Raw genomic sequence first — 22680 nt, 5'->3', positions numbered from 1 at the left:
GTTTGCACTCTTCGTGGATGATACCTTTGACATCCTCCCACAACTCATAGTGGGTTCAATAAAGTACACTCCAGGTGATCTACTTCCCATCAAGCTATGCTTGTTGGGTTTTTGGTGTATTTTTTTTTAATCCCTATTTAAGGTGTTTGCAACTATCCGAAGGGACTAAAATAGAAATGGGAAAGAACAGAAAAAATTCGGTTGACAATGCTAATAGTGTTGGGTACTGTCGAGTTGGGATTGACCCATAGCTGACTCTCTACTGGGTTTTCAGAGGCTGTTAATTGAGTGGGAGGAGACATGGGTGGATTCAAATTGCATGCCTTTGGGATTGCAGCGCACCAGTCCACCAGAGCTGATACAGAAACATGCTAACTATATTCCCTTAGAAATCTGAGCAGTCATCACCTAGATCTGGTTGTACAGAATAGGCTTAAAATATCTGTTGCATTCTTCTCAAAGAAATTAGCAAATTTATGATTTCCTCTCAGGATCTCACATGTATACACAGTTGCTTTAAACAAGTAAAGGCAATCTTCACATACTCATTTGATGAGATCATCAGAAAAACCCTCTACATTCCTCCTGGAAATGGCATGTTTTGTGCATTCCAGGACTGTGTCCAGTACAAGCCACGCCTTGAACTGACTTGAGGTCTATTTTTAGGCAAAAAGGAAAGGTCTTTATAAACAACTGCCTCTTTTGCCATGAGACCCAAAGAACTGGATGGTGCCCAGCTGTTGTGCTAAACATTTGTTCAAAGATTCTCCAAGGCAATCTTGATCAAAAGAGATAAAATGCAAGACAGATTCTCAAATTCTCACAGACTTTAGACTTCCTGGAGATTGGATGAACCCCTACCCCCAAGATAATCTTGAATGCCTAAACGAAAACTCTTCTGATGTTTTCCTAAACCAAACAATAATTTAGTTAATAAATACAAAATGTTTGCCTTAAATACTGGGATCATTTACAAACTGATGGAAAATCAAACTGACAGCAGCAACTCAAAAGATGAAGTAGGAACCTCACTGGACTCTAAATTTCTGTTATCAGAGGAGGAACTCAGAAAGCAAAGGTGAAAATGGCTGCGTAACTTGAAAGGGCATTGAACAGGTGTATGTTTTGTTGTGTACATTCTCTGCAACACAAAATAAGCATTTTTTTTAAAGGTAAAGACCATCCCAATGTGGGGTGTTAGGTGTGCTCCACACCTTGTCCTATACACTGGGTCACCCGGTCTGGTTCCGGAGGGAGGAAAGCATTTCTGAGCTGTTTCCCAAGCACTGGACATTCTGGGTCATCCAGGTAGGACCCACTCACACCAAATGAATCGGAAAGTCTTTCTCTACCGACCTCCCCCTTCCCCCCTCTACTTCATTAATGCTCTCCTCTGCATGCTCCAAGCTTTTCTAAAACATCACTCAACACAGTGTGTCTCTGGTTTTTGCAAGGCAGTACTTGGCAGTGATGGGCCTTCCAGGATAAGTAAGGGTGGTATCCTCTTTATCATGGGGTTCTCAGGGTTTACTCCCCCCCTACGGGTTCAAAATGTGGGTGCAAAATAGAACTAAACTGATTATGAGACTTGAATAGAAAACTGAGATAGATGGTGATGGTGTGGCTGACTGGCTGCTTTGCTAGACTGTGTGTGTGACAGAGAGAGAGACAGAGAAAGAAAGAAATTATGAGGTAGTCTGATAAAAGTGAACTTGGACATATTTTCCCCTACTATGAAAGGCACCCAAGTGTCGAGGACTCTCCTTCATAGGGTTGCTATGAGTCACCTGCAACTTGACAGCACTTAACAATAATATCAACACAGAGAGAGAGATCAGCTGGCCCAGTGGACAGAAAGCGAAGCTACCAAGTCAAAGGTGGGTGACTTTTAATCCGCGGCCCCCGGACCTGTCTTTCATTGTTTTTGTTCAGACATTCCTCTAGGTCATATAGCCCTGGTGTACAAGTTACTGTACCACGGTCACTTGTGGTTGCTGTGAGGCTGAACACTGTGACACTTGATGTGTCAAATGCATTAATGGTTGGCTACCCAATGAAGACAGAGAGTGGGGTGGAGCTCCCCGATTAAAACAAGCTTGGAAGGAGGAGTGGCATCCACTTCCATAATAGCTTGCCTCCAGAAACCCTATGAACCTGGAGAGAGGATCAAAGGCACCCAAGCGTCGAGGACTCTCCTTCATAGGGTCGCTATGAGTCGCCTGCGACTTGACGGCACTTAACAACAACAAAACATGGTGTTTATCATTATAAAAAGCAGTAAGCATTTGCAATGTGGATTTCTGGAGTTGCTGTAATGACTGAGAATAAGATTATAAAACATTTTGCACTGCAACATCAATGACTGCTGCTGGAAGTTTATTGTTGTCATTACTACTGTGCTAGGCTTTCATGAATACTGGAAGTTAGAAAAATGTTTAGTCTCAATGTGGAAGGAAACTGAAAACACCAGCACAACCAGAATGAAGCTGAAGCTGAAGCAATGGAGATGCAGATGGACATCCCTTCACTCTAAGCTTTATTAAACCTGGATATCTTTGATTCTTTGGATTTTTAAGCATTTTAAAGTGAAAATAAACTTGGACTTTTAAAAGGAAATTAAAAAGCAGTAAACAGAACAAGTCAGAAAACAGAAAAGAAAAACCATCAAATTATGTTTCTTTTCAGTTAACAAATTATCAAGACATAAGTCAACAGACAAGACTCAGTAGAAATATGTTCTGTTAAAAAAAGGAAACCCCCGCTCGACCTGGGGCCTCTGTGGGGTGTATTTTACCCCCAGCAACTGAAGCTTGGACTCCCTCCCCTCATTCATTATCCAAATCACTCTCTGCTCCCTTTCTGTAAATTAATAAGCTAATTATGCAGTATGCTAAGATTAGCTTAAACCTAATAAAATTAGGGAGAAAAGCGGTCATAAAAATAATCCTCTATTTAATCTATCACAAATACGAGTGACAGTCCATTTGAGCACAACTGTATCTCGAACAATAGCAACACCATCTAGGGTGACTTAACTTTCTGTCTGCAATCACAGGCTATGGTTTTATGAAGCTAAATAAGCTGTGAGTTTACAGACACGGGCTGAATAGCCTTACTTGGTTTCAGCCCAGGATTGAGCGCTACAAGAGAAGCCCTACTAAATTTAGACTATGAGCTGATTTCATCACTAACCTGTCCTGATGGGGCAGAGAAGGCACAGGACGCCACTCGAGACTGGGATCTGCCTGCTTAATAAGGAGAGGTCCACAGCCAAAGATGGTTACAGAAACGCTCCCCCAGGCTCAGCAAACAATGCCACCCGGGCCAGTCTGTGGCACCGGGACCACAGGGCCCTGGACTCAGCTACTGGCTGCACCTGTGCAGAATCCCAACATGTGGGGTCCAAGGCCTGGGTGGTGCTGTGGGCAAAGCTTTCACCTGCTAATTAAAAAGGTCAATGGTTTTAACCCACCGGCTGCTCCCCAACAGAAAGAGGTGGCAGCCTGCTTCTGTCAAGATGCACAGACTTGGAACTGACAAGAAGTTCTGGGCTGCCCTACAGGGTCTGAACTGTGAGGCAGAATCTGTTGAATGGCAGAAGGTGGGAACGTGGGGTCTGGAAGAGTAAACGTGAGGCCACATAAGCAGCCAGATTCGGATGCTTTCCTAGAAGAACCAATCTGAGAAGCACAAACAAAATAAAATCCTCATCATTTTCCTTGCTTTTGTATTAAAAAGATAGTCAAGAAAATATCTGACTTTTCCATTTAAAAGCAGTTTAATTCAAATGATCACCGGCTACCGCAGCCACTCCAGCTCCTGGAGGCTCCATGTGTGGAAGGAGAGAACTATACCGCGGTTCTGAATGGCTGACTTTTCAGCACTACACAGCCAGGTCTTTCTTCTGAGGCACCTTGGGATAGATCTGACCACCAGCCTTCAATCAGCAGCCAAGTTTATGAATCATTTGCACCTACAGATTTCGAAGTCAAATGAAAATTTACTGAAGCAGTGAAATGCTTTGGAAAAGAACTGAACTATGAAACCAGTCTCTCTCTCACAGCAGCTGAGCCAGAACTTTTACTGACCCTTTGTAAGGTTTCCGAGGCTGTAAATCAAATAAGAGAATGGCCATCTTTCTCCCGCAGAGGCGCTGGCGGATTTGAACCAGCAGAGACACAAGCCTTTCAGTGAGCAGCACAACTCCTCTACTGACTATACCACCAGAGCTGCTTCCTGCCAAGGTGACAGCATCAAAAATACTATGATGTCCTTCTGCTCTGCAGCATGGGGTTCCCAGGAGTCAGAATTGTGTAGACAGCATCTCCTGACACCAACAAGGTGTTTAATAGTAGTATATCTTTCCCACCCCTCAGAGATTCTTATCACTTTGCTGTCCATTTCTCCTCACTCTAGAAGGGCTTATAAAACATCTAACGAAATAGTTTAAGCTGGTACTAAATTAAAAGCAAAATACTCTCTTCAGCTTTACCCCTAGCTTTATAAGTAAGTCGATGAAGCCTGAACACATAATATGTCTGGGCTGAACAATCTGTTATTTCATTTTGTTCACTCTCACTCCACTCCAAGCCATCCACAAATACTCATTTTCATAAGAAAATGTGCAACAACAACAAAAAATGAATGAATGAAAATTCAACTTTTCTGTAAGCATTCGTTAAAATCACAACAAAACAAAGTTTATTTTTTTAAAAAAATACTCATTTTCATTTTCAAAGCCAGCATCAGATCCAGGAGAGAATAATACTGTTGAACTGTTGCAGGTAATAATGTTTTCATTTACCGATACCACTCTCAATTTATAGAGCACAGTGATTTTACTCAAACGTTTGGGTTGGTAAGAAATAAATACATGCCACATATGCACAGGATTACATGACCTCGATTTAATGTTCAAAGAAACACTGGTAGGTTACAGACACCACGAGACTGAAAAAGCAAAACAAAACAGGAGACAAGAGCAAATCGTTGTCACGGTTTTGGAACTCAACTGCAAGGTACTTTTAAATGTTATACCTTCTCATTTCATTACTCCTTTAAAAAGCTTTTTTTAAGAATGATGACATGCAAAGAAAAGAATTGTTATATAAAAGTTAGAACTTTTGAAGAAAATGGAATACACATATTAAGCAGTTCTTCCAAGTCTTTATGAGCTATAGGAAAGTTGACGTTAGTTTTAACATTAGCTAGGGGAAAATTTTTTAGCTGGAAATAAAATAGGAAATGATGGAAAATAGGAAAAACTGCAGAAAAATAGGGTCTGCCAAGACTGAAGTTAGGAAACAGAATAAGAGATCATTTTGCTGCAGAATAAAAAAGAATACATATGTGAAGGCATTTTGTATGTTTTACCAGTACATATACTAAGACAAAAGTCCTACATGGAGTACATTATGCTAAGTGAACTAACACATTCCCATAAGGACTAATACTGTTTAAGACCATTATTGTAGAAAGAGAAAGATAACCTTGTAAAATAGGTATGAGGATCCAAGGTGGGGTAGACAGGAACAGAGGGGTGAGGATGGCAGGGAGGTAATCCTAGGGTCACACAATTTGATGGGTAGAGGTGGGTAGTAGTGGAAATGGGAGAGATCCAGTGTGAAAAACAATGTATATGAACTCTGTAACAAACCAGCATAAAATAAAAGATTTTTTAAAAAAATCCTACATGTAAACTTAAAGGCAATAAAGTAAAATCAAAGGAAAGAAAATCTGTAAAGAAAACATGATGAGTCATATCTACAATGTGGATAAATCACTTAGGTCAACAATATTTGGTTTTGTTCTTAGTTCTAGATGCCTTAAATGCTTTCTAGAACAATCAAGGGCATAAATAATAAACTCATAAACAAACAGAAAGACAGTGTCCTCCTGTTAAAGGTCATCATTAAAGACAACAGTAAAGTGGAGTTTTAAATTATGAATAAGGAGATGGTGCCAGAAAGGCTTGGATAATTCTATTTTACTTTTAGTGGTTTGGGGTTTTTCCTAAAATAGATAGACTCAAGCTCTAGGCTGGAGAAAAATTACTTGGGTTTTGTCAAAATGAAGATTTTTAGGCTTGGCAGCCAGGGGCTCTGATTTAGAAGGTCTAGGACCCCAACAATCTGCATTTGTAAGGAAGTCACTGGCGATTTACAATGCAGATAGAGATCATCCTCTGAGGAAACAACTGCTCAAAAGAACAGGTCTCTCCATCATGGAGCATTATTGAGCAAAATGTGTTTACTAAGAGCACAAAGGAACCTCTAAATCCACTGTAATCTTCTGATCTGCCAACCTTGTCACCCTAGGTATCTAATGAGTTAACCTAATGGAAATTATCTGCTCAGCAGAGAGCAACACTGCTTTTACAGGTTTTCAACCGGCAACATCTGGTAATACAGTCCTTACAAACAGTGTGAAATGTACACCCAAAACCTTCTTCAGGAGAACGGCACATAAGGGATGCTACAAGAACCTTACACAGATGGTGCTGCACATTCTGTTGAACTACAACTTTAAAGGCTTAGAAATGAGGCATAGTTTTATACAAGATTCCTAGTTTATTTAAAACAAAATCAAATCTCACTGCCATTGAGCTGGAACTGACTCACAGCTGACCCACTGGATTTCTAAGACTGTAAATCACCCGGAAGGTTGCCCATTTTTTTCCCCTGGAGCAGCCGGTGCAGCCTAACTGCCAGGGAGGTAAGGTTCCCTATGGCTTATGCTACCAGGGCTTCCTTTATTCTAGAAGCTAGTCTCATTTGCCTTCATCTCATTTGCAACTGTTACATGGTTTGCACAGGAAGCTCCTCTATCATTTAAGACCCATGACAAGGAATATTCTCTACATATATTCTCTTCTCTGTATCCTTTTCTTCTGGTATCTCTTTTGCTTGATAAACATGTATATATGTATGTGTGTGTCTGTGTATATGTATATATATGTGTGTATATATATACACACAGACACACACATACATATATATACATACACATATATATTTATATACACACACAAACACACATACACACACACAAACACACAGCTCCTTTGTGAGTGAGGTATCTGTTTTTGTCTCTGCGTTCTTGCTGCTGCTGTGGTTGTTAGGTGTCATCGAGTCCAGTCCGATGCACAGCCACACTATGATCAACAGCCTTGAATCCTGTCCTACTGTGTGCCAGCTTCATCATCTTGGATACATCTGAGCCCACTGCTGTGGTCATCATGTCAATCCACCTCGTTTGAGGGGGTTTCCTCTCTTTCACTGACCCCCCCACCCTTCCCAGCATCATATCCATGCAAAGTGATTTTCATTCATTGCTGAAAGGAACATTTCTGGGCTAACAGTATGTGCCAGGCACTGTGTTAGGCACCAGAATCCAAAGATGAAAAACCCCCAAAATTGTTACTCTAAAGTGGTTCACAAACAATTACGACAAAGTGGTATGTGCTGTTTCTAATAGGCTGTTGTTGCTGTCGTACTTAGGCACTTTTGCGTCATCTACTCACAGGACCCATGCGCACAATAGAGCTGGATTTGGCTCGATCCTGTGCCATCCTCACAATCCCGGGCACGCTCGGATCCATTGTCAGCCCAGCATGGTCTACCCTGACCCTAAATGCTGACTAAATGATGGACTGACAATCCATTTGCTGAGGGTGAGTCTCCCTTTCTCTGACCCCCACCTTTCCCAGCACGGTGTCTTTTTTCAAGGACTCGCCTCTCCTGACAACATGCCCAAGGTACCGTGACATGAAGTTTTGCTATCCTTGCCTCTAAGGATAAACTTCCTCCAAGACAGGCTTCTGTACTCTTCTGCAAGTCTATGAGCAATTGAGTTGTTGGGGGTTTTTCCTCAAACAAAGGACTTTATTAGCTATAGTAGAGAAGTCTGAAGTGTATCTCAATTCACACAAATATGGGGCCCCGAAGGGTTCTGATGGTGACCTAGGACCCACTTGTGTTCTAGGAAGATAAGTGCAGTGGCTTACAAGGGATAACAGAGAGAAGCCAAGAAGAGCAGTTAGAAGCTGATACAACAGCTCAAGTAGCAGGCAGTTACAAGACCTGAGAGGGCAGCTCTGTGCTTACAGATGCGCGTGAACGTGCCTTCTTAGGTTCTCTTGTTCTACATGAGTTTCCCCTTCAACCATACAGCAACGTTGAGGTTTACATTTTCCTATTCAAAATATATCATCTCTGGCTCAATACCATTACACACAATGGCAGACATTCAGGTAAAAAGATGGTGTCTTACCTGAACAAAGCTGTTCCACTTTTGTGTAGTTTAAAGATACTATGTCATTAACCCATGCAATGATGTCATGTCTGCTCATAGTCTCTTGGGTTATCGAGGTAGAATACACGTTGACTGCCATTCCCCAGCTAGAAAGAGAAGAAAACAATGAAGTTTATTTGCCTGTAAGGAAAATAACTAACAACTCCAAAAAGTAAAGGACACTCACTGGGTGAAGAGCAGGACCCTTGGCAGAAGTCTATGAGATGTGGATGTTCTGCTTTGGTTAAGTGATTCAACTTTCTCATTCTCTCCACATATTTGTTATAAATAACTAAATTACAGATACTTCTCATGTATGATCATTTGACATCTCCCTCAATTTAGACTCAACTCATCTTCAGATTCTATAATTTTCCAACTTATAATACAAATTAGTCTCCTTTCCCTCTTAAATCCATGTGTGGTATTAAAAGTTGATAATAACATACAGCAGAATGATTTTTCCATTTTACAAAGTTCATAGCTTACTTGCAAACCAGCCTCTCTTCCAGTGTGCTCATATTGAAAATGTAAATGGTAGTTCCACTATAAACAGGTGCTCTGACTACAAATAACTGCTATTCTCCAGGGTCCCTCATACCTGCATCCAACCCATCACACAAGTCCTACCTCAAAGGCTTGGCAGAAGCTGTCAAGCTGATCCAAACCTCCATTACTCTTATTGGAGTTCTGCAAGTCTCTTAACTGGTATCCTCGCTTGTACTCTTGCCCTTAACAGTCTATCCTAACAGAAGCAGGAGTGATCTTTCTGACAAATCAGATTGGTCCAAAGTTGGCCATTTCAGAGTAAAATACAACATTTTCACCAGCTTTACAAGGCCTTATATTTTATTTCCTGACATATTTCTTACTACCTTTTTTTCTGCCCTCCACCCCAATGTCAATGGCCTCTCATGGCTATTTATCGAGCACTTAAGCTCACATCTATTTCAAGGCTTTCACACTGTTGCTGTTTAAACCAAGGATTTAAACCCTTGTAGTTGTTCCTTAAATATTCTGGTTTAAACCCTTGTAAATGTTCTTTGAATATTGTGGATAATGACCCTTTCTCTGACACATGGTTACCCCAAATGTTAACCCACTCTGTTGGTTGTCTCTTCTTATTTTATTAATAAAATCCTTTGATGAACAAGCATTTTAAATTCTAATTACTGGATCCTTATTCCCCAATTTCCTCCGGGTCTTTATTCATTAACAAGTTCCCTTCATCATTTTTTATCCCCTTTATAATTTTTCTTTTCAAAGATACAAGATGCATTTTATACTCCGTGTAATGGCCCTGCTGTCCAGCACAGTGCCAGCTAGATTTTACAGAAAAAATGATGAGCTCTCATCATTTTCATGGAGTACAGGACTGGAAGTTCTAGCCAGAGCAATTAGACAAGAAAAAGATATAAAAGGCCCCCAAATTTGGAAGGAAGAAGTAAATCTATATCTATTCTCAGAAGACATAATGTGATATACAGAAAACCTAAAGAACCCATTAAAAGCTATTAAAGCAAAGAAATAAATAAATCAGCAAATTGGCAGGTACCAGGTCAGCACACAAAAATTAGTTGGGTTTTTGTATATCAGCAATGAACACTCTGAAAAGTTAAGCTAACAATTCCATTTATAACAGTATCTGAAAGAACAACAAAAAAAAATTTTTAATGTTGTTAGGTGCCATTGAGTTGCCTGTGCCTCATGCCTCACAGTAACCCCATGTAAAATAGCCCTAAACTCTGTCCTATCCTGTGCCAATTTCACCATCTCCAACATACCTGCCCCCATTACCTCAGTCACTGAATTAATCCATCTCATCGAGCGTCTTTTTCTCTTGTGCTGCCCCTCTTCTTAAGTATGATATCTTTCTCTAAGGACTGATCTCGCCTTGCAACATGTCCAAAGTACGTCAGACGAAGCTTCAGAATCCTTGCCTCAAAGGAGCAGGTTGGTTTCACCCTCTCTAGGACAAAACTGTTTGTTCTCCTAGCAGTCCATGGGATGTATATTCAATACTTTTCTCCAGCACCACAGCTCAACAGCATCAATTCTCCTATTATCCCTGGTCATTGTTCAGCTTTCTGATGCATAGCAAATAATTATAAAACCATGTACTTTTTTTTTTTAAATATTTTTTGGCTTGTTTTTTCCCTTTTTTTTTTAATTCACATTGTGTTTTATACATTCAATTCCATATACATTGTACATAAGAACAAAATATTTAAGAATAAATTTAATCAGGGAAATGAAAGGACTTGTACTTATAAAATTTTAAAACTTTGCTGAAAGTAACTGAAGATCTGAATGAATATAAGGACAACCCATGCTTATGGATTAGAAGATTTCATACTTAGGTCCCTCTCCTACCTAAGACAATCTATAAAGTCAATGTAGTAACTATAAAAATTCTAATAGTTATTTTTTCCTAAATAGACAATGCCAATCTTCAAATTAATGAGAATTATAAGAGGCCCTAGCAGCCAATGAAATCTTGAAAAAAAAGATGAATAAAGCAGGAAGATTCACATTTCCCAACTTCAAACATATCATAAACCTACGGTAAACAAAACACTCTGGCACTAGTATAATGATAGACATACAAACCAATGGAACAGAATTAGTCCAGAAAGAAACTATACATGCAAGGTCAACTGATATTTGACAAGGGTGTTAAGTTCATCCAATGTGGAAAAAACAGTCTCATCATCAATAAATTATATGGGGACAACTGGATTTCCACAAGCAGAAGAATAAAGCTGGACCCATACTCCACATTGTATCTAAAAATTAAGTAAAAATCACTCAATGACCTAAACGTAAGAACTAAAACCATAAAACTCTTCAAACAGAATATAGGCTTTCAGGACTAAGTTTTGCTTACAGCTTCTTAGATGTAATACTAAAACCACAGGCAACAAAAGGCAAAATAAATTAAAGGGATGTTGTAAAAATATAACACGTTGTGTACTGATTTTTTTAGCAAAATGGAGACAAGTAACAGAATGGGATGAAAACCTCTTGTTTCTTTTTCTTATTCATTTATTCATGTACACTTTCCTCCTTCCCTCTCCCTCTCCATTCCCCTTGTAAGACTACTAACTGTCATTCACATGGTTTCTAATCACTCCTTCCTTTCACTCATTCTAGTGCAGTCTAAAGAAATGGATAAAGACTTGAGGAGTCCGGTAACTAAGAAGTGCTTAATATCCAGAGTAGATAACAAAGGTCTACAACTCGAAAACAAAGGCAAGTGTCACAATAAAAAAAATGAACAAATACCACTGTTAAGTTTATAAAATATAATTAATGGGAATGATTGTATGAAACACAGCGTGAATAAAGGATAGTGTGAAGTACAATGTATATGAACTTTGTAAGCAGACCAATACAAAATTTTTATCTTTTTATTTCTATAAAAAAAGGAACAAATGACTTTCATTGACACTTCACCAAAGAAGACTAACAAATGGCCAATAGATGTTGAAAAGATGGAGGCTGAACATCATTCATCAGTGCTCTTATTTCGGTACCATCAAATTGTCTACGACTCATAGTGACCCAATGACCAATAGATCTAAACTGTAACCTGCACCATCCTCCAAATCTCTAATATGCTTGAGCCCACTGTTAAAGTCACTGTGTCAATGCACCTAGTTGGGGGTCTTCCTCTTTTCCTCTGACCCTCCACCTTTCCCTAAGAAAAGGCAAATAAAAATCACCATGGGATACAACGTTAGTCCCACTAAAATAGCTATGATCAGAAAAATGGAAAAGACGTGTTGACGAGGATGTGAAAAAACTGGAATTCTTGTGAAGAGTTGGAGGAACTGTAAATGATATAGCCACTATAGAAAAGTGTGGTGGTCCTCAAATAGTTAAACATAGGTATTTACCACAAATGTTTAAAGCAGAAAAGCAAACAGATTGTTGTACAACAATGTTTAATAAACTATTCACAACAGACAAAAGGTGCAAACAACTCAAGACATGCAAAAATAATTGAAGAGATAATAAAAAATGCAGCATATGCATACAACGGAGTATTATCTGGCCCTAAAGAGAAGGAATTGTATATGTTATCACATGTATAAACCTTGAAAACATGCTAAGTGAAGTCAGTCAGAAACACAAGGATTTCGTGGTTCCCCCTGGGACAGGCAAATGCCCAGACAACAAAATTTATTCATGGTCACCAGGGGTGGGTGGGAGGAGAAATGAAGATGTATTACTAAGAGAATATTGAGTTTCAGATAAAGATGACGGGAAAGTTTCAAAATGGACAGTGATGGTGGTTATCCAACTGGATAAACAGAAGTAATGTCACTGAACATGCAAAATAAGGATTAAATAACTCATGTTTCATCTTCTATATTTTATTTACAAGGAATGTAAAGAAAAGTCACATAGAGAAATAAAAAGTATATAATTTTTAAGTTTAGTAAGACAAGAAAGTAAAACATGCAGAGGATAAGAACATGAGGGCTTTTTTGCAAGTAAGGTAAAGAGGGTAGTAGTAAGTAAGCTAGGAACATTTTCTATCACTACAGAAGGAAATAATTTTAGAAATAGGTCACACACATAAGCTCCACTAGGATACCTGGTGGCACAATTAAGTGCCCAGCTGCTGACTGAAAGGTTGATAGTTTGAGCCCACTTAGTGGCACAGTGGAAGAAAGAGCTGGTAATCTGCTTCCCTGTAGACTAACGACTACAGGCTTTCCATCGGGTGGTGCTACTCTGTTAACCGAAGTCACCACAAGTCAAAAGCAACTCAGGAGTAAGTTATGGCAACAACAATTTCACGGATTGGGGGAACTTCACCTGGTATTTTTTTATCCTTAAAAGCTTTGGGTAAAACGTTAATATCTATTTTATTTGTGTATAAGTGTTCAAATTATACTGGGGTTTTATTGACAATTATTCATAGGTATTGACTGGGTAAAATCTCTTAAAAACTTATAAATAAGTATTTGGATAGATGGTTTAAAGGAAAAGTACTATTGAATCATGCATTTTTTAAAACAGGCAAGAAACTAAAAAAAAAAAAAAAAAAAAAACTGGAAACCCTCCCCCCCCAAAAAAATAGCTAAGAAACTGACTCCTAGTTTTGTTACTGTTTTCTCTCTGACCATCTCCTCCTCATGACACCTCGTGGTCCAAGTACCTGCCTACTTCACTAACTTTCCAGTCAAATAGCACTTACTGGCCTCCAAGAAGAAGAAAGATTCCTTTAAAAAAGAAAAGAAAAAAAATATTTAAACCTGGCTGAAACACTACAATTTTACAATATTTGTGGACTACCCCGATTAAAACAAGCTTGGAAGCAGGAGTGGCATCCACTTCTGAAATAGCTTGCCTCTGGAAACTCTATGAACTTGGAGAAATGATGAAAGTTATACAAGTGTTCAGGTCTTTCGTTCATAGTGTCGCTATGAGTCGTCTACGACTCGATGGCACTTAACAACCACTACCACCCACATGTGTAGGGGGTGTTGGCACCACAGTCGGTAGAGAGTTGTGTTGTTGACCCAAAAGTTAAATCTCTCTGGCAATTTAAATGCATCAGCCAGGGAGGGAGAAAGATGGGAAGTCTCCTGGGGGATTGGAAACCAACTTGATGGGAATGAGAGAGATGTATACATACATCTGTGCACACATACACGTATAAACAGACTTCCTGTTGCAATGGTTACGTGCTGAGCTGCTAAGGGAAAGGTCACCACCTGCTCCACAGGGGAATGGGCCTGGTGATTTGCTCAGGTGCAGATTAGTTTAAGAAATCCTATTACCTGTCCAGTATACGCCTGAATTTACTCCATGACAAATAACAGTGTCTATGTGTATATTTAACTTTTCCCTTGGAAATCTTCAAATGCATACAAAAGGTGAAAACAATGGACTTAAAAATCATGAAGTGTCTTTGCCTCTTGGTTTTAACAATTATCAGTCATTGATCAATTTTGTTTCATTTATACTTCCTCCAACACCCCTCCCCCTGTTACCACCAACAAAGAGATTATTTTGGAGTAAATGCCAAACATCACACCCTTTCATCTACAAATAATTCAATGTGTGTGTTTAAATCATAAGGATACTTTTATAAATTATACTACACTCATCTTACCACATCTAAACATGAGAAATAATTTCTTCATATCAAATGTTCTCAGAGACTTTCCCAATCTCTTATAATTTGTTTTCATTTTGTTTGATTCTAATTAAAATGAGGTTCATATACTGTGATCCCATGATAAATCTTTTATGGTTTTTTTAACTGCAGGATTTTCCTCTATTGTTGGTCCACATGCTCCCAGCCTATCCTTGACTTTAACATTGTTCATTCTTTCCACAGAAGACTCTGCAGAAGTTCAAAATGGCAACTTTCAGTATAGAAACAGGTTAACATTCAAGAAAAGACTTTGCCATTGGGTTGCAACTCCTGCATAATTGATCCTCCTTGGAAACTAGGTTTCCCAGGTTGTGAACCACTTCTGGGAGGAGACTGCTCAGCTTTCTCCAGAGATGCTGGTGCATTTGATCTGCTAGAGAGGTTACAGCCTTCGTGTCAACAGCTCTACTACAGACTGAACTACCAGCCCTTCTTTAATCAATATACAAAATCTCTAACTCATTATCTTTAAAAACTCAAACTCATTGCCATCAAACAAGGACTGACTCACAGTTGATTTCCAGTGGCTTTTTAGAGACCGTAACTCAGATGGGAGACTTCCCATCTTTCTTCCTTGAACCAGCTGATGGATTCAAACCTCCTGCCCTGGAATTAGCAGCAAAACTCCCACCTTTAAGTGGACCAGGAGGCACTAATCAGCTTCCTTGCCTAACCCACTGCCCTAACACCCTGTGAGCGATATACAACACGAGCTCTCTGCATGCATCCATCCCTCTCACCTCTAAGCTCTTTGCTCTTAAAGACCCAGAAGGAAACACTCAATGCACTGGAACCTCAGATAACACATCTCTACTGCAGCTTTTCCACACAATTTTAAGGGAAGCCTTATTATTATCATTAACTGCTTCTATTTTCTTTATCAGTTTTTATTAAGCATTAAATCTTTTGATTTTTATATTCAATTTTTATCATGCATACACATGATACCCAGCTCTATCAAAATGATTAGAAATATGTAGAAAATGAATATAAATATTTCAACTTGAAACACTCTGGACCATCTGATGTCATTCCAGACACCTGCATGCTTTCTGACAGCTGGTGTACTTCGAGATGGTTCCTTCCTCAGGCAGTGCTGTGTTTACATTACTGGGATAAGGAGTTCAGGCCTGGGTGGTGCTAGCTGGCACCACGCCAGCGGGAGACAGAAATTCTGCTCTAGATGATTGAAAAACAAGATAGTGAGCAGGGCTGACATAAAGCAGGTCTGTATTTTTGGAAAAGAATCCACACATAATTAACAATCTTCTGTGGTCACCCAGCAGTGAGTGACTAAGCTGCGAAAGGACAGGCAGACGAGTTATGATAGCGTAAAAAAAAAATTCGTAAGAACATTGAAGGGAGTTCTTTACTGCAGGTCCCCTGATGACTCACACTTCCCTCCAGATCTTTATGGATAACATTCAACTATGGATAACAATCGCCTTTTTCATATCTAAACAGGCATTGTGCACAACATGTCAAGTAAGAAGAGTGCTATTTGCTTTCAAGGAGCTTATTTACAATCACCAGGTGAACAATAACTAGAGAATGCATGAATTGAGCTTTAAAAAATAAAGCAGGTTAATCAGTTACTAGACTCACCGCTCTGGTCTCTACATTCTCTCCAACCAACACAGCTGCAAACCTTTGATTCCAACTTGCAGTTAGCTTATCAGATAAAGTAGAACCACCCCACAGTTTTCGAGGCTGTAATTTTTATGGAAGGAATCCTGGTGGTGCAGCGGCTAAAATGCACAGGCCACTAAGCGAAAGGTCATGGTTTGAAACCCCATTTTTCTCTGAAGGAGAAAAATGAGGCAGTCCACTTCTGTAAAGAGTTACTGCCCTGGAGACCGTATGGGGTAGAGCGCTGCCCTGTGTCAGAGTCACCATGATTTGGAATCGACTAGACAACACTGGGTTTGGGCTTGGAGTCTTGACAGAAGCACAGTGCTAGCTGATGGTTGTTGTGAGCATAAAGAAAATAGGAAAAGTAAAGTCCTGTGTCAGCTATCATTCACGAAGGCCTCAAAACCAATTTCAAAACATTCTACAACTCTATCGAAGAACAAATCTGGCAAGGTTTGCCCAATTATCCCAGAAGAATATCTGTTCAAAATCAGACAAGTACAATCTCCTATAGGCTGGCACCTGTGTGACCTGGCAAGGAGGTGAGTGCTCATGGCATTCCCTGCGCCACTCTGCCTCACCCACAGTCACGGACAGTCAGTCACGGCCATGCTGGGCAGAGGGATGTGAGTTCTTTCCACTGGTCCCTCTCGTCACATTTTGATCACTCTTCTTAGAGGAAAACCATTTTCCCCAGCAGGATTCATGATATGCCAGGTGCCCCACAATCCTGGCTCTGATCCTGTGCTGGGGATGTGAAAGCAAGGAAGAGGGTCTGAGAAATTAAATTTGGGAATGAGGCATGTGTAACTTATTCTGATTTTTTTTAACAACTGAAGTGTGGGCTTGTCAAGCTTCCCAAGTTTAGACACAACCATCTGCAGGAAAACAGCCTTCTGCCACGCGGGTGACGACTGTCCGTCCATTTCTCTATAAAGAGGTCTCAACTGGCTTAGATTTACCCCAAGCCTACTTTCAGGCCAGACCTCTAAAAACTCTTCCTGATGTCAGTTACTGTCTCCATGTAACTCTTGAACGGTGTCCAGAGGCCCCTGGAAACTTCACATCCAACAGAAAATGTTCTGAAAACTCCACACACCGCATGCCAATACAGGCTGTTCACACATTTTGCAAAGACAACTCCATCCACATTTAGGTCTGCCTTTCTCCTCTACTGTAGTAGGTCCCTATGTTGCTGGGAGAAATGAACCACGAGGCCAACATCTCACAATGAATTATCTCATGGGTGTTCTTCGGATACGAGTTTTAGGCCTGTCAAGGTTATAACCAATATTCTGAGGAAAAAGAGGTACTTTACTTCAAACACACAGGCTAGTATAGATTTTCAACTAGGAAGGAAAATTTCTTTTTCTAACAGAATTTATCATTTGCTAACATTTCTGAGTATGCACAAACATTTCAAGAATTTACTTTGTTGATAAAAAGGAAGAAAATTGAGCTAATCATTTATATAATATTTCCTTTTCTTACAAACCAGTTAAGTGTTGTGTATTTCTATAATCTGTACATTTCATGAATAACAAAGAAGTCAATTCATACAGAGATTATATGAAGATACTCTTTTTGAGTCAATAAAAGGTATACCAAAAGATCACTTCAAAATTGGCGTAAATGCCACCATCATCCTAAGATGGTGAAGAGATTTAGACTGTTAACAGAGACACTAGGTACCTACAGCCAGAAATCAAAAGACAACTTGTATTGGGAAAACCTACTGTCAAGGACCTGAAGAGCAACAATGTCAATCTGGAGACTAAGGTGCATCTGATACAGGCCCAGGTCTTTGCAACTACTTGTTATGCATCAGAAAGCTGGGCAATGACTAAGGATGACAGAAGGAGAATTGACGCCTTTGAGCTGTGGTACTGGAGATGAGTATTGAAAATACCATGGACTGCTAAGAAAACAAAGATGTCCATCCTAGGGAGGGCGGAATAATTCTGAAGTTCCGTCTACTATACTTCGGGCATGTTGTAAGGAGGGATCTGTCTTTGGAGACAGATATCATGCTGGGAGGGTAGAGGGACAACAAGAGAGGAAGATCCTAGATGAGATGCATTGACTCAGTGACTGGGATAATGAGGGTAGATGTGTCAGAGACAACAAGGATGGTTCAAGACAGAGCAGGGTTCAGAGCTGTTGTACATAGCATCGCTATGAGTCACAAGTGACAGCACATAACAACACCAACAACCACCATCTAGGGGGAAGAAGCCAGTACACTGCATGCACGTCAGTCAAATATGTGAGTTTTCATCTAGAAAGTCTTGCAGCCACACAGACTTTTCCAGAAGGCCTCTTTTCTGGTCTCTGTAAGAAAAGGCTGATGTCCCACCCTCCCGTGGCTGTCCTGAATAATGAACTGGGTGCTGGTGAGGAGTGACAAATCAATATATCCTCTGAACCAGAAACATCTCCATTTCTCAGCTGTATGGAGCTCATTCTCCAGCTTTAACTCTGTGAGGGGCAGGTTTAAAGCCCCAGAAACTAGACGGGTGGTTCTACTCTGTCTTATGGACTTGCTGTTTGAGTCAGAATGGACTTGATGGTAGGGATTTTTGCTCTGAAGGATACCATTAAGAAGCCCTGGTGCAGTGACTGAAAGATCAGTGGTTCAAACCTTCTGGCCACTTAACAGGAGAAAGCACACTGTCAAGCCCATTTCCATAAAGATTACCACCTCAGAGACCCTATGGGACTGTGTCACTCTTGTCCGGTGGGTTCTAGAACGCTATGACAATGGGTTAGAGTTCTGTTAGACCACTCCTCCAGCTGCCCTGGGGGGTCGGGGAGAGGTCTCCTGGAGATGCCTCATATCTGTACTGACTGAGAAACAGAAAGCCCATTGCCCACAATGCTAACATATTTTCTTGAAATAGAGTTACTTATTGTTTCCCCCTTAAAATTAATTTAGTCACAATTTAGATCTAGGGAAGAAAACCAATGTATGTAAATTTATGACTATGGTGCATAGAAAAATATTTGCTTACCAAAGTTATCCTAATTTAAAAGGCCCCCAAAACCACCCTAAACTGTAGAACTGTAAAAAAATAAAACTGATGGAACTGTAGGTAAAGCATTCAGCTGTTAGTCAAAAGGTCAGTAGTTCAAAACCGCAGGAGAAGGGGCAGCCTGCTTCCACTGCTGCCAGTTGATTTTGACTCAAGGTGACCCTGTGTATGACAGGGAAGAGCTGCTTCACAGGGTTTTCTTGGTGGTAATTTTTAAGGATTATGATGATAATGATCTTGGTGATAATCCTTAAGGAAGCCAGGCCTTTCTTCCGCAGCACCAATGAGTTGGTTTGAACTGTCAACCTTTCAGTAAGCAGTTGATTACAAACCACCTGTACCACCCAGAGGCCTTAATCACACACAAAGGCTGATGGGCTTTCTCAGAGCACAATTATTTCAAGGTTTTCTAAGCTGGATATCATTGTAAAATTAATGTGGTCTCTCTTATTCAACTGCTTAACAATATTTTAGATGTGGGCACAAAGGGCCACTTAGTCTGACCTTCAAAACTTCAGTTAAAAAACTGCCACCTCTCAGAAAGAATGGACACAAAAAATTATTCTTTTATAAATTATCCTTCCTTTTTACCATAAAACTACTACTATTTAAAGGGAGCTCTGGTGGCTTAATGATAAAGAGTTGTGTTTTAAATTCAAAGGTACATGCTTTGAATCCACTTCTTTGGAGAAAGATGGGCAATCTCCTGTGTGATTTACAGCCTCTGGAAAACCCAGTAGAGGGTGAGCTATGAGTCCGTTAGAATTTGATGGTGAGCTACTATTTAAAGCAGACAGATTTAATTCTCTTTCCTTACCACCAAGTATTCTAAGCACTGTTTTTTAAAAAATAAAGTATGACTAAAACACTTGGATTTTGTAACTTGCCCTGAAAACCTGCCCCTTTTAAAAAAAGCATTCTTCATTGTCTGCATTAACTTGGATCATTAAATATTCATTCAGTGGCTGCTACTAGATTCTAATACTTAGCTTGGTTATTTATCACGTTAAAACGAAATGAAAGCAGTGTAAAACTTTCAAAACAGGTAGTTGTTGGGTTTGATTTTGCAAAAAAACCAAACCAAACAATTAACAAATCAATGGCCAGGCCTCTAAACTGACTTGGAAACTCGGCTCTTATCCAAGAAACAATGACATCTTGGAATTTTTTTTAAAAAACAAGTTCTTTGTGGCATCTACAATGTTCAATTATATGAATGAGATTGCTTATAATGAGATTAAAAAGAGCCATAAATAAGCATGTGTGCACATAGATGCGCGCGCGCGCGCGCACACACACACACACACACACACACACACACACACACACACACACAGAGCTCGCGCGCGAGCATACGTTTCTTCATATGGCCAGAAATGCGCTGATCTATTTGGACTAAATGCCCATCTGGTTCAAACAGTGGGCGGCTTAGGCCCAGGCTCTGAAAATAATTTCAATGACCCAGTGCGTATTCCCATGCCACGGGGCCTGGCTGGTCTCCTGAGGGCACCAACTTATGCTCAGCCTCCATCCTGCTACTTGGCTCCCAGTGCATCCACTCATTTTTCCCCATCTGCCTCCTGTTTACTTTCCCAGCCCTACTTGGCCCTGTTCCCTCCCATCCTGACCTCAGCTCTCTCCCATGATCCCAAGTCATTTCCCACCAAACCCCAAGTGCCCCTACCACCCAAAATGGCCCAGGGTTAACCTTTTTTTAGGGCCTGAGTACCACGGACATTATATTGGGGAGGTGGTGTTACTCTGGGTTATGAATTCGTCCAAATAAATGCAAGATGTAGTAGAAGAATAAAGGGCAATTCACTAAGCAAAATGCCACTTTGAATGCCAGACTAAAGCACGTGGTGTGTACATTATGCTGGGAGTGTCTCCTGCCTCTATTTTGTACCATTTTATGCTCCTGTTGATGCCGGACCCTCTATGGGTAAGTATCTTACACTGCTGCTTATAAACAGTCTCGTAATAATAAACAAACGGTGGCTGGCAGCTTCAAGGTTAATCCTTAGGGATAAGTGGGGCTCAAAGCCTTATGTAAACGAAGAGACACTCCCATGGTGGAAATTTCCCCGTAGCCTGGAATACCCAAGCCCAGCACTTGGCATCACTGGTTGCACCTCTCATGTTTTTAGGTTGGGCTCAAATGTCAATGCCTCAGCAAGTCTTCCCTGGACACCTTATCTGAAGGGCCCTCCTCCTGTCATGCTCACATCCTGCACTCTTTTCTTCATGATGCAAGGCAATCTTCAACAATCTTCTTCAAGGCAATATGCCACATCTTCACTTATTTACTGTCTGCCTGTCCACCATTTCCTGCTCCGAGAATCAAAGGGTGCTCTGGTGGTCCAGTGGGTTAAGGAGGTTTGCTGCCAACCAAAGGCAGGCGATTTGAACCCCCAGTGCCTCTGAGACAGAAAGGTGGGCAATCTTCTCCCATGTAATTTATAGTTGCAAGAGAGTCAGCTATGAGTCTGTTCCAATGACTAAGTGAGAATATAAGCTCTTTGAATCCTGGTACTTTCCAGAAGGTATTCTTTTTAAGTGATGTATCTTTGATGTCTGGAGCAGTTATGAGAACAGAGCAGGCACACTATAAAGAAGGAATGAATGAATGTGGGGAGAATGATGTGGAGAGAAGAAAGTCGCCAGGAGCAGGCAATCAGATCAATTCTAAGTCACGTCTCGGGTGCTCTGTGAGGTGGGCAGGTAAGAAAACCAAACCCACCGCTGTTGATTTGGTTCAGACTCGTGGCAACTCTTCATGGGCTTGCAGAGGCTGTAAATCTCTGCTGGGGGAGACTGCCCATCCTTCTCCTTCAGAGTCGCTGGTGGACTGGAGATGGTTCGGAGAGAACAAATATGGGCTGAGTGGCTTAAAGGACTTTGTCTAAATAAAAGGAAAGGAGTAGGGAATGGGCAGTTCTCCTTGCTTTGAGCAGATAAGAGCTCACTGGTTTGATGGCAGCTTCTGGCCCAGGAACCAGGGCTACTAGCTTCTAGTTTCAGAGCTATCTTCAATCAGAGAAGTAAACGTGAGCACATTCGCTCCATCCGTTTGGATCTCCCTTTGTGTAAAGTCCAGGAATTAGATAATACAATCACTAGCATTCATGGAGATCTTCCCACGTGCCTAGCATAGGACTAAGCACTTAACAAACATTTTTCTCATTTAGTCTTTCCAACAATACTGTGTGATACGTACTCTATTTATGGCGTTATGAATACTCTGAGAGGCTCAGCAACTGGCCAAAGTCAAAAGTACGAAGTGACAGGGCTGGGATTTGCACTATGGACTAATTCTAGAATTTTTGTTCTTAGCATCAAGCCCCTTCCCTACTCTGAATTATGTCATGAAAGTAAGTGGTAACAATGAGAATCCCAAACCAAGACACAAATGTGGCCTTTAATTAAAAACACTTTAAACTTTTTAAATTCTACCACAGCATCATTTTAAGCAAGATGAATTTTCTACTTTAAATAAAAGCAAATTTTTGACATACGTTTCTCACAAGAAAAGCCTGAAATTTAGCAAAT

The 22680-nt window shown here is 40.4% G+C and overlaps 1 protein-coding gene across 3 annotated transcripts in view; it reads right to left on the bottom strand.

Annotated features, from left to right (window-relative positions):
- MAPRE2 (microtubule-associated protein, RP/EB family, member 2) overlaps positions 1-22680 on the bottom strand; it is a 165557-nt gene that overhangs the window by 73976 nt on the left and 68901 nt on the right. For 2 of the 3 annotated variants that reach the window (XM_006889179.1, XM_006889178.1), the window contains exon 2: positions 8272-8399. The exons of the other annotated variant lie outside the window; for it this stretch is intronic. In XM_006889179.1, the coding sequence (XP_006889241.1) occupies positions 8272-8392 (121 nt within the window). In that variant the 5' untranslated portion in view covers positions 8393-8399. The remainder of the gene's footprint in view (positions 1-8271; positions 8400-22680) is intronic. 3 annotated transcript variants of the gene reach the window in all.

This window comes from Elephantulus edwardii, unplaced genomic scaffold (genome assembly GCF_000299155.1).
Source record: "Elephantulus edwardii isolate Elephantulus edwardi_28Jun2011 unplaced genomic scaffold, EleEdw1.0 scaffold00076, whole genome shotgun sequence".
Classification (NCBI taxonomy): domain Eukaryota; kingdom Metazoa; phylum Chordata; class Mammalia; order Macroscelidea; family Macroscelididae; genus Elephantulus; species Elephantulus edwardii.
This window is presented reverse-complemented; position numbering and strand designations above follow the sequence as displayed.